The sequence below is a fragment of the Thalassophryne amazonica genome, chromosome 18, assembly GCF_902500255.1.
Source record: "Thalassophryne amazonica chromosome 18, fThaAma1.1, whole genome shotgun sequence".
Classification (NCBI taxonomy): Eukaryota; Metazoa; Chordata; class Actinopteri; order Batrachoidiformes; family Batrachoididae; genus Thalassophryne; species Thalassophryne amazonica.
Window position 1 is genome coordinate 50,389,833 of NC_047120.1, and position 12,227 is coordinate 50,402,059.

Consider the following 12,227-nt stretch of genomic DNA (forward strand, 5'->3'; position numbering starts at 1 on the left):
AATATCTCTAAAATTAGAAAGGTCTTGTCTCAGAGTGAGGCTGAAAAACTAATTCATGCATTTATTTCCTCTAGGCTGGACTATTGTAATTCATTATTATCAGGTTGTCCTAAAAGTTCCCTGAAAAGCCTTCAGTTAATTCAAAATCCTGCAGCTAGAGTACTGACAGGGACTAGAAGGAGAGAGCATATCTCACCCATATTGGCCTCTCTTCATTGGCTTCCTGTTAATTCTAGAATAGAATTTAAAATTCTTCTTCTTACTTATAAGGTTTTGAATGATCAGGTCCCATCTTATCTTAGGGACCTCATAGTACCATATCACCCCAATAGAGTGCTTCGCTCTCAGACTGCAGGCTTACTTGTAGTTCCTAGGGTTTGTAAGAGTACAATGGGAGGCAGAGCCTTCAGCTTTCAGGCTCCTCTCCTCTGGAACCAGTTCCAGTTCGGATCAGGGAGACAGACACCCTCTCTACTTTTAAGATTAGGCTTAAAACTTTCCTTTTTGCTAAAGCTTATAGTTAGGGCTGGATCAGGTGACCCTGAACCATCCCTTAGTTATGCTGCTATAGACTTAGACTGCTGGGGGGTTCCCATGATGCACTGAGTGTTTCTTTCTCTTTTTGCTCTGTATGCACCACTCTGCATTTAATCATTAGTGATTGATCTCTGCTCCCCTCCACAGCATGTCTTTTTCCTGGTTCTCTCCCTCAGCCCCAACCAGTCCCAGCAGAAGACTGCCCATCCCTGAGCCTGGTTCTGCTGGAGGTTTCTTCCTGTTAAAAGGGAGTTTTTCCTTCCCACTGTCGCCAAGTGCTTGCTCACAGGGGGGTCGTTTTGACCGTTGGGGTTTTTCCGTAATTATTGTATGGCTTTGCTTTACAATATAAAGTGTCTTGGGGCAACTGTTTGTTGTGATTTGGCGCTATATAAATAAAATTGATTTGATTTGATTTTGATATATAAAATTAACCTTGCTTGTTCTTTTAATAACCCTTTAATCACAAATCACCCCTGCTACCTTTCACTACCCACTCCACCCTGCCTGCACTCTGTTCTTCACCTTTCTACCTTTTGTTTTGGGGGGGGTTGTTTTATGCCGACACCCTTCTTGATGCAACCATGCTCATTTATCCAAGCTTGGCACCACCAGTCAGAGTGTACTGGCTGCACACACCCCATGTGGCTGAGATTTGACAAACGTTAAGGTTAACGCCCTGCCTCCTTCTACCCCCCTCATTTATCCGGGCTTGAGACCGGTGTTGCCGACCTGAACGGTCTCCCTGAAAAATCAGTCCACCCTGCCTTCACTGCATATGCGTCATGAGCCGCGGTTCACAGATCACCTCGTTTCTGTTTTAAACCTGCACTGCAGTCATCATCTATCTTAGTGGCAAATATCTGGCACTTTTGTATATGTATCATTTCCACATAAATTCAGCATTATTTCATCATAAGAGGGATGAAGCGATCAGAGCACCGTGGCTACACGTGCTGCTAGCTGATGCGTTCACTGCGCGCCAGTCATTTCAAAGTGTCATCGAGTTTCACCTCGTTTCTGCTTAAAATGGCTTTGTTTCTGCTTAAAACTGACTTTAGAATGATTTAAGAGGTTTTATCTTGTCAATCTCATTAATTCATTTGATCACTTTGAGTTCTGAGAGTTCATCTCAGACGAGCTGCTGTGGTTCCAAGTAACGCATGCGCAGTGAAGGCAGGTGGACTGATTTTGGGGTGGGGGGGCTGTTTGGTCTGCGACACCGGCACTCAGAATGTACTCGTAACACACCTCACATGACCGAGTTGTAGTGTTGTAGCAATAAAATACATAAAATGTTGCTTAGGAAAACAGCTTCTTTTTTTTTTCCTGACATTGACATTTTTCCCCTCTTTCCTATTTCAGGATATTCATCTCCTGCTTTCCTTTTCATTAGATTTATTGCCCTTCTTCTCCCTTGTACATAGCAAAACAACCACCATGAGTATTATCCAAGACAAATTAGGCAATGAGTTTTTGCGCAACGGTGGTATGGACCCCAATTTTCCACCAGGGATGCTTATGTTCAGCCACCTTCCACCCGTCACCAGCTTTACGCGACTGGCCTCTCAGTCCGTTATGGGTGAGCTGCCCCAAGAGATGATCCTGAAGAAGGAACGAGACTCACCCCCAGAACACCAGGGCAACACCGCTGCCAACAGTGGGAGCTTCCTTCACAGTATGGGAATTAAGCAGGAGCGACTAAATGAACTGGATTATCGGATGCCCCTCTATGGCGGGGGCGGAGTTCTGGGTGTGAACTGTAGCGGAGGCGGCGCGGGGAAGAGCAGTGCTGACGTGCCAGAAATGTCCTTTGGTAACCACCACCAAAATCACCAGAACATGCTACTGCATGATCTCAGCCTGAGCAACGTTCGCTCCCTTGCAGAACCGGTGAGAAGTTGTGGTTTTTAATTTTGGTTCCAAGCACTATAGAACTATAGTTCCCATTTTATCATCATTGCTATTATTATTATTATTCTATTTAATTACTGCAAGAGAAATTGGGTTTATTATGTAAAGGCACTGTTACAATAGGCAATACTGCCTGTGCTTCCTTATTTTACATTGTGTCAAACTCACTGTAATTGTACTCAGATACCTGGAAGACAAAGTAAAGAGCCAAAAGATTCCTCGAGCAGAAGAGGGCGAAGGAACAATGGAGATGGGCAAGGAGGTAAAGCCCGAAGGAAACGCAGCGATGTTTCAAAGGTGAGTCCTTTCTTGTTTTTTTTCTTTGTCTCTGTTACTAGAGTAAAAGAACAGAATTGCAGATGATACAGAATTGTACAGTTTTTATAACAGTTTCTGTTTTTGTTCCACTTGTAGGGCATGATGTTGGATGCAGATGGAGCCTGCCTCTCTCCCAACTCAAAACCACATATCTGTGAGCACTGCAATGCTGCCTTCCGCAGCTCCTACCACTTGCGTAGACATGTGCTTATACACACAGGTGAGACACTTTACATGGTTGATTTATTTATTTTCTTTTTATTAAGCCAAGCAGAATATCGTTCAGGTAAGTCCTGTGGAGGCCCTGAGGCCCATTGCTGCATGCGCATATCATTCACAACAGGTTATTTCCCCAGCCAAAACCGATTTCTATTTACAGCTGAATGGACTGAGACAATGCAGAATGTCTTGCCGAAGGATACCGGTAGCATCAGCACTAATTGAACCCAGGTCTACAGATTGTAAGACTGACCGGCTGTTTATCCGCTAAGCTACCTGCTCTGCAAATGTTCACAGTTTTTTACTGTTAATCCTCTACAAGAACCATGACTGTTCAAAACCAGACAATTGCCCCAGCCAGGAATGACTCTGAGATTGCTCATGTATGACAGGACGTATTAGTCATCCTGTTTGCTGGGAATTGCTCCCTTAGTGCTTTGAACTGCAGCTCATAAAGGATTTAAAAGAAATTTCCTTTTGCAACGTAGACTTATTTTAATTTTGTCAGTCATTCATGGCAGTTATATTTTGCTGACACTTGAAAGAAACATTCCTTGAGCAAAACTTTCCCTGCAGGCTATCTACTCAAAAACTTTAAATATTAGCTCCTTAGGTTGCAGTGCCTGGTGTCTAACTGCTGTGTGATGTTTGTGCACGGGTGGGAGATTGAGTCACCTTTGCTGCTTTGGAATTCGTCTGTCTGTCTCTTAACCATGGTAGTGTGGTGACGTGTACATATGAAGAAGCTGATTTACCTTATGTACAGTCTGTGCACGTAATGCATCATTTTGTTGTAAGAAAACACCAAAACTCTGCTTGAATCTCCCATGTTCTTTCTCTCAAGCTTGTTAATTAATATGTTTGGGGTTTTTTTTTGAAAAAAAAATCAGTTTCTGTTCCACTACACCATGAATCTGTGTAGCTGATGGCACAACAAGCAAAAGTTGCACTGTTAGAAGTTGATCAATCACATTTATGGAAGCCAGCAACTCCTTCAGTCTCTTTATGGATGGAGTCCCTCAATTTGCAACAAGGTGTTATCTGACTGAGTGGAGCGGGGTCCAAAATGCCCCCTCGGTAACACTATGATTTATATCTCATCGTTAGTTTGAGAAAATGCTTCATTTCCTTTTTTGTAACCTTGTAGTGAACAGTTGCATGATGTAGGACTGTGAGACAGCCAAAGTCTTAGTGTGTCGAACAGATTGTTGTCATTTTGGTTGCACAGGTGAGAGGCCTTTCCGGTGCAGTCAGTGTAACATGAGCTTCATTCAGAAGTACTTACTTCAGCGGCACGAGAAGATCCATAGTGGTGAGTCATTTCAAATACACAACATCTGAACATTTTGACTTGGAATAAAGTCTTTAGCTTCAGAATTTAATGACGGAGCATCTGTTGGAAAGATGCCTGCACTAAAATGTCCTTACTGTCTTTTGCAGGGGAGAAACCCTTTAGCTGTGACCAGTGTAACATGCGCTTTATCCAGAAGTACCACATGGAACGACACAAAAGGACACACAGCGGCGAGAAGCCATATCGCTGCGATACCTGCCAACAAGTAGGCAACATGTAGTTTATATGCTTGCAACTTTTACTTACAGTCTAACTAATGAAAAAACCTCACACACTTGGGGAATATACAAGGTCTGTGAGAAAAATATCCGACCTTTTTATTTTTTTCAAAAACCATATGGATTTGAATCACGTGTGATTGCATCAGCCAAGCTTGAACCTTCGTGCGCATGCGTGAGTTTCTTCACGCCTGTCGGTTGCGTCATTCGCCTGTCAGCAGGCTTTGTGTGAGCAGTGGTCTACCCCTCTCGTCGTTTTTTTATTGCGAATAAATGAACGATTTGGAGCTTTGCTGCATCAATTTTTTTCCAGAAACTGTGAGAGACCTGCAGGTGGACACCGTTCGGAAAATTAACATGGCTTTCAGGGACGATTTTATGAGGATTACACAGATTAAGGAGTGATCCAGACGGTTTAACGACCGCCCACAACTGCTGAGAGCGTGTCGCGCTCCAAGCGCCGATCGACAGGCTCCAACCCCGCTGGAACAACCAGATCATTTCCAACGTGAAGGCTTTGTTGATCCGGGACGTCGTCTGACTTTCACAAAAAGGCAGAAGGCGTGGACATCAGCACTTTTTTAGCACATTCCACTGTTACAGGAGTTTTTTTCATGGGGAGAAAAGCGGAGGGACGCGCCACGGAGCCGTTCATTACGCGGCACAAAACCACCACCATGTTGGTCTCACAGGACGGCTTTCAGGTGGATTTCAGACGGCTGTCCGTTGCTTTCAGTCGTGTGATTATCCGAGAAATTGAGCATGAGCTGGACATGCCCCAACATGTCATGTGAGGCTTCATCACGGCGTTGCTTTGCGCCATGCGGCTCCACCGCGCCTCGCGGAACTCCTCCGCACGTCTGTCTCAGTGTGCAGAAAAAGTGCTGATGTCCACGTCTTTTCACAATTCCTGTGCTAGTCAGACGACATACCGGCTCAAGACAGCGTCCAGTTTAGAAATGAATGGCACATTCCACTGTTACAGGAGTTTTTGTCATGGAAAGAGGAGCAGAGTTCCGCGCTCTCAGCAGTTGTGGGCGGTCTTTAAACCATCTGGATCACTCCTTAATCTGTGTAATCCCCCTAAAATCATCCCTGAAAGCCATATTAATTTTCCGAACGGTGTCCACCTGGAGGTCTCTCACAGTTTCTGGAAAAAAATTGATGCAGCAAAGCTCCAAATCGTTCAGACATTTATTCGCAATAAAAAAACGACGAGAGGGGTGGACTAGTGCTCACACAAAGCCTGCTCACAGGCGAATGACGCAACCGACAGGCATGAAAAAACTCACGCATGCGCAGAATAAAAGTCCCAGCCTTCTAGTAAAAATCTCAGTATTACTTTTTAAAGATGTTCTTCTAAGAAAATGTTCCTTCATATATTTCTGTTCTGTGCATTGCTCTTTGGCCAAACCTTTCTGAATTTGAGGAATAAACTGCCAGGCAAGTATCGAAATTAAATACTGGTATGGATTATCTTGATGCACAGTTTTAGTGGTGATATGGTCACATCCAAATTCAAGAGGATAGACAGTAAAGCTCTGCAGATGTTCCATTTTTTGCTCGTGATGTGTCCCAGTCATAACAAAGTGACTCACGGTAGCACAAACTTCACAGTGTAAGGCAGTGTAGATGACTTTACAAAGAGGGTTAAAAGGCATTGAGTATGTCTTACAACCAGGACTGTGAAAACTTAGCGGATCTGAGGAATTCTGTGGATTTCATCATGGGGGGTGTTAGTGTTGTGATCATCACTGAGTTTTTAAAATGCCTATTACAGAGCGTTTCCTTTTTTATGACATCGTGCAAGTTTTATAAGTCCGCAGACACTGATCTGTGTGTTATAGATACAAATCGGTGTCCTCAGATCCGTAGAACTTCGCGGAGGAAAAATGCCACTCAAAGCGTAGCTGTTGTGACGGTTGTCATAAAGTGGGACTGGTTGGTTGCTGTGGCGATGCTGTGTGGCTTCTGCAAGACGCTTAAGCTAAACTAGCGTGTGGATATCGCAAACTTTTAGAGCTCTCAAGTTTTTAAAAGAAGAATTTTGCAGCATGTCGGTGTCACGGAGCGACATCAGACAGAGAGGAGATGGCGAGAAAGACGATTTGAAAAAGCTTGATAAGGACAAGACTCTGTGGAATTGTCGCTGGCTTCATCAACACACCTGAAAGATAAACAGAAAAAGCGAACTGTGCCATCAGGAAACAGTAAGAATTTTTCTCTCCCTGGAAAATAAACATTGTGCTGTTCAAACAGGATTTTAGACAAGATTATGTGACTTTTTTGTTATTAATCTACGCTTTCTTTCATTGGAAAAAGGACATTGTGGCTTTGAATGTCTTCACATGAATTTACACAAGAATGTAAATGAGTTTTTATTATTATTATTATTATTATTATAATGTAGACTTTTTCATGGGGAAAAAAAGACACTGAATTTAAAGGAATTTACACAACAGTATGACTTTTACTATAAGGTATGTTATTGATATTTTACTGATTTTCAAAATATTCTACAAGCTTTCGCTATAGTTTTTGAAATGCTGTAACAATCTTTTCAGTCTTCATGAATTTCATGTAGTTTAAATGTTTTGAGTTGATGCATAATTTGGTTTACAATTAAAAGGAAAATCATTCCAGATCCTACTTCCATGTCATATTCTATTATTTAAACAAGATCACTGACAGTTCAAATGAAAGGTTGAGTCTAGGATCATTTAAGTATGCACTTCTTTTTAGAAATTTTTTTTTTCTTCCAGGAGATACTGACAATATATCATTACATACAAAATTAATTTGGTTTCTGGGGACCCGCGGGCCTTAGATCCCGGCTCAACCCCCTGCAAATTTTCCTGAGATTTCACAATTTTCATTTCACAGCTCTGTACAAAGTTTACCATGTAGCGCCATTTCTTCTTTTGCTGTGTTAGATATAAAAACAAAACAAAACAAAAATACAGTGTTCAATCTACAGACGATCATTAATGTGTTTTCCACAAAAATATATTTTGAAGCGGAGAGAAATACAGATAAAATATTACAGGATATGTAGTAATTATTGCTGCTCTGTAGACATGGACTTTATGAGCCATTCTTTATAACTTCCAGAGTAAAGTAATGACAAATGCCTCTGGATTAATTAGAAAGCAATACTAGCATGACTAGAAATAAAGATCAAGATGACTCTATGTGAAGGTTGCAACTCAACATTAAGCAACTGAACGTCAAGTTCTTTCTCTTTGTCGCTCTGGCTTTGCATCTTGAAAGGCATCGGAATTTGCGCCAGATCATTATACAGATCATTAAAAAAAAAAATCTGACTTTCAAACAGGAGATCCAGCTGTTCTGCCCTGTCAGGAAAATTGATCTTTTGTCTGTTGCATCACAGATTATCATGGAAGAAAACGGAACACATCTAGGCTTGAGCCTCGCATGTGCCTTTCAGATTTCAAATCTACTTCAGAAGAAAGGCTTTCTCTCTTCCACTCCACCAAGAAACTGGAAACTGGTGACACAACAGACAACAGCACAATACAAAATTTCTCCAATCACAGCCATACTAGCTGATACCTACCTCCTTCAGAATTATCCTGGGTGTCTTTGTGACTTTCCTCAGTAATCTCCTTCCTGCAGTCATTCAGTTTTTGAGAACTGCCTGCTGCAGGTACCTTTACCTTGCAGTACCATACTGTTCGTATTACTCAAATGCCAAAATCTTGACATTTTGCCGAAATGACGATGGGATGTGGTTTCTGTTTTGTTTTTTCCCCAACTTGTAAAATTTAACCTTTTTTTATTATTATTATTTAAGGTTGGTGGACTGGGTCCCTGTGTTTTTGTTTTGTTTTTTAATCCCTCTTTCTCTGCAATTCAGCAGATGCATTTCAGATGGAAGTTGAACATGCAAGCCTCACAGTCAATTTTTTATTACTATTATTTTATTATTTTATTATATTATTTTATTTAAGTTACCGTGTTTGTGAAGCATTGTGTGTCACATTGGAAAGCGGTAGCTTTAGGTGCTAATTGGATTAGTGTTTACATGGCTTATGGGCATGCCCTAGTCTTCTTCTGTTTTTTTCTGAGGACATTACAGCGCCACACACAGGCCTGGCATATGTACTACAGGGTTAAACAAAGCTCCGAGGCACAGAATTTGCCTCGATCATTTTTTGTAATCGAATTATTCAAATTACTCGATTAATCATTTCAGCTCTACTTAATATGTAAGCGTTTTGCTCAGTGCTCGAGGCCTGTCTTACAAGTAATGGGTGTGAGGGCCTGTATAGGAAGTGCATAATGGATGCAGTTTTGCGGTAATGAAAAGTAATTTTTAAAATATATTTATGTCCATTTGCTGCCAATAAAATCTTGTTTTGCCTGTTTCTCATCTGTCATATTTCTGGTCCAATTTCAGTTTTTCTCAAGAACAGACCGGTTACTGAAGCACAAACGGACTTGTGGAGAAGCCATAAAGAAGGTCCTAGACCCAAACATGCTGGAACTCAGTGAGGCGGAACTTGGCCAAGGCAGCTATTCACTCTCTCAGGGAAATGTAAGCACATCTGTACGCAAGAGGGCTAAGGCCAAAAATGGTGAGGCCACTGAACGTAAGCGGAAGAAGAACACCTCATCATCAGTGGCAGCAGCCTCGTCCTCTGGAGGGATGGCTCGTGACCTGGGCTTGCAAGATTTCAACATGGAGCACCCCTCAGGGTCTGGCCCCACCATGCAGGGACGTACTCCCAAATTGGTCTTTAAAAAAGCTGGCCGCAAAGGGCTGGACAAAGACCTCCTCTCTCTGGAAGACACTGCAGATGGACAGAAACTTCTGTCCCAGAAGCCTGCCTCTATGGATCACGTCGAGGCTTCTGGTCTTGACAGCATGGGTCTACTCCAGGGAAACGGGGGCAGCAAGCAGGGGCCAACCACCAGCAGCAACTACGATGATGCAATGCAGTTTGTGAAAAAGCGGAGGTACCTCCATGCGGTTAACAGTGACTATGGAGCCAGCTCCCTGCACATGGCAACCCAGGGTAGTAGTGTAATCCAGGGTTCCTTAGGACCAGAGCCTACTCTGGCCATGCTAGACTCCTCACCTTTGGAACTCAAGCATGACAAGTCGGGTATCCCTGATGAGGTGTTACAAAGCCTGCTTGATCATTATAGCCATAAGTCAGAGGGGACACACCACCATGATGTGACATTTGACCTGCCAGACCACCCGCACCATGTGGATCTGCAGCCAGCTGCACCTGTTACTCCAGAACTGGATGATGGCTCACCTAACAGTGGAGATAAAACGGCAGTGATGAGTGAGTACTCAAAGTTCCTCCTACAGGCTCTAGAACGTACCAGCCACGGGGGACCCTTCCCCAGCCTGGGCCCAACTGGACCCTTTCCACTTCTGTCCAGCAGCTCCAGTCCCACAGGGCCCCTGTTCTCAGACAAACACGTCTATACCACATCCCAGTTAGATTGTGGTTTCCCACCTGCTGTTTCCTCTCCAATGCCTATTGTTGCACCTTCGTCAACCCCCTCTTCTTCCTCATCCAAGTCACATTATGGCATGCTCGTCGGCTCTCCCTCCCAAGCAGGTTACCACCTCAGTTTGGAACCTGCAAGCCACCAGCAGCTCACTCCTTCTCAGGAGCTAACTGAGCAATTGGAGAAGCAGCACTCCCCCGGCGCCTTCAACCTACCTCCTCAGGACCTGACTGTCCCAGCAGAGGGCTCCAAAGGGCAGCCGCCCAAGGCTGGAGGGAACCCGGCACCCACAAATGGCTCCAGATATCCAGACCTTTCTCCACTCAATCCCCCCAAGGAAACCACATACCAGATTGAGAACTTTGCCCAGGCTTTTGGCTCCCAGTTCAAGTCAGGGCGACATACCCCTCTGAGCTATGGCAGTGATCCTGCTGCAGAGGTGGACCACCGAATACGGACTCCGGTGTCAGAATTCTCAGGGTATACCAGTTTGTTAGCTGATGTCAGCGAGCCAGTGAGTACAGGATCAAAAACCCCGACAAGCCAAAGTTATAGATAAGGGTCAAACAAGGTGAAACCAATAGGGAGCTGTTTGGTTGCTGTCCATACAGTTTCAATACCATCCTGATGTTGTTCTTGTAGCAAAGATAATTTTTTGTTTGTTTTTTGTTTTTAAACACTGCCATTAATTATTGATACAAAAAAATGACCAGGGAGGGTCTTCCATGGCCTGAAATGCAATGTTTTCTAAGATATTTTCATTTTTTAATATGTATTTAGTCACTTAATTTTTTTCATAGTAGTGATTTTTGATATGAACATAAACCGTAGATTTAAATGTAATTTAAAACATTTAGAGGGTAGCTACAAATTTGCTTTTTTTTCTGAACTTCTTTCACCAATCACTATACCATTGTAAAGTAATAATAATGTTGATAATTTCAATAACAACATTTGTGGCAGGGAAAGGCCCAGAATTCAAATGGCAAAAAAGTATATATTGTCTGTTACAAGAAACTTATTAACTCAGGAAATAGGCAAAATTGTGTAATAAGACTTTGTATTATGAGATGCAATTCGCTCGCACAGTTTTTACCGTTAGGTGTATTTTGAGACTACCGAACTTTTTTTTTTTTCTTGTCAGAACAAAAAATTACAGTAATGCTCATTCCTGTACATCAGTACAGTGTGTGAGTCATGACCTTTTTGTTTTTTTTTTGTTTTGTTTTTTTCATGCTGTTCATAACTGTCAAGATGATGGTACTGTTTTATCAATGTGAATACAGCCACATTTCTTTTACACAAAACCACATGTGCATGAGATAGTAAGACTTTTTTTGTATTGGATTTCAGCCTACGGTGCACATAGGATGTTGTGAACTGCAAAGGATTTTTTGAACATTACTGTTTCGCCGCTGTATAAAGAAAAAAAATGCAGTTCAAACAAAATGTTCACTGAAGGCTACCGTACATTGTCGCTGAAACCATCTGTCTCAAAATGCATTGAAAACCAGTTCTTGATCTTTTCATCATGCCGTTGCTGATGTGTGTTCTTTTTAACAAGACACCACTTGTGTGCAGCAGGTATCACGGGGAAGCAAAAAATAAATAAATTGGAAAAATGAACAACAACTACTCTGAGCATAACAATTTGTGCACGCATGTGGTTAGCGACTTGTGTTGTGCATCACTTAAACAAGACAGAACTAAAGAAACAATAAAGCTGAATATTTAACATGCATGTACTACATGAAGTGAACATCCTCTACAGTAGTGCAGCAGATAACTGAAGCTATCCTTCACATGATGATACCAATGTCAGATTTGACATGAATGTTCTTCAAAAATCTGTGTTTGAGAAATAAGTGTTGGCCACTTGGAAATCCAATATGGCAGCCAGGTAGGAGTCAATGAAGAATTACACAGGGGTCAAAATTAAAAAAATGCCCCAGTTACATTGAAAGATATACCACGTTATGTGTCTGATCACAAAGATTCCAAAAAGGTATAGCTTAAACTATATGACTGAATGTTATGGGGTAAAAACATTAAGAATGGTGACAAAAGTCAATTTGTTTGTACAGTCAAAAGTTAAAGTTGCTCCATTTTTGGTAAAAAAAAAAAAAAGTGGTGCAAATTATTGGATGAACTAATAGGATTAATGGAATAGTTTTGAC

At 42.2% G+C, this 12,227-nt stretch overlaps 1 protein-coding gene across 2 annotated transcripts in view; it reads left to right on the forward strand.

The window, feature by feature from the left end:
• znf281b (zinc finger protein 281b) overlaps positions 1 to 11,655 on the forward strand; it is a 23,869-nt gene extending 12,214 nt beyond the window's left edge. Inside the window, exons 2-7 of one of the 2 annotated variants that reach the window (XM_034193722.1) lie at positions 1,903 to 2,430; positions 2,635 to 2,748; positions 2,866 to 2,989; positions 4,217 to 4,300; positions 4,429 to 4,547; positions 8,981 to 11,655. In XM_034193722.1, the coding sequence (XP_034049613.1) occupies positions 1,978 to 2,430; positions 2,635 to 2,748; positions 2,866 to 2,989; positions 4,217 to 4,300; positions 4,429 to 4,547; positions 8,981 to 10,609 (2,523 nt within the window). In that variant the 5' untranslated portion in view covers positions 1,903 to 1,977 and the 3' untranslated portion in view covers positions 10,610 to 11,655. The remainder of the gene's footprint in view (positions 1 to 1,902; positions 2,431 to 2,634; positions 2,749 to 2,865; positions 2,990 to 4,216; positions 4,301 to 4,428; positions 4,548 to 8,980) is intronic. The other variant, XM_034193721.1, reaches the window with a different exon arrangement.
• Positions 11,656 to 12,227: the final 572 nt, after the last annotated feature.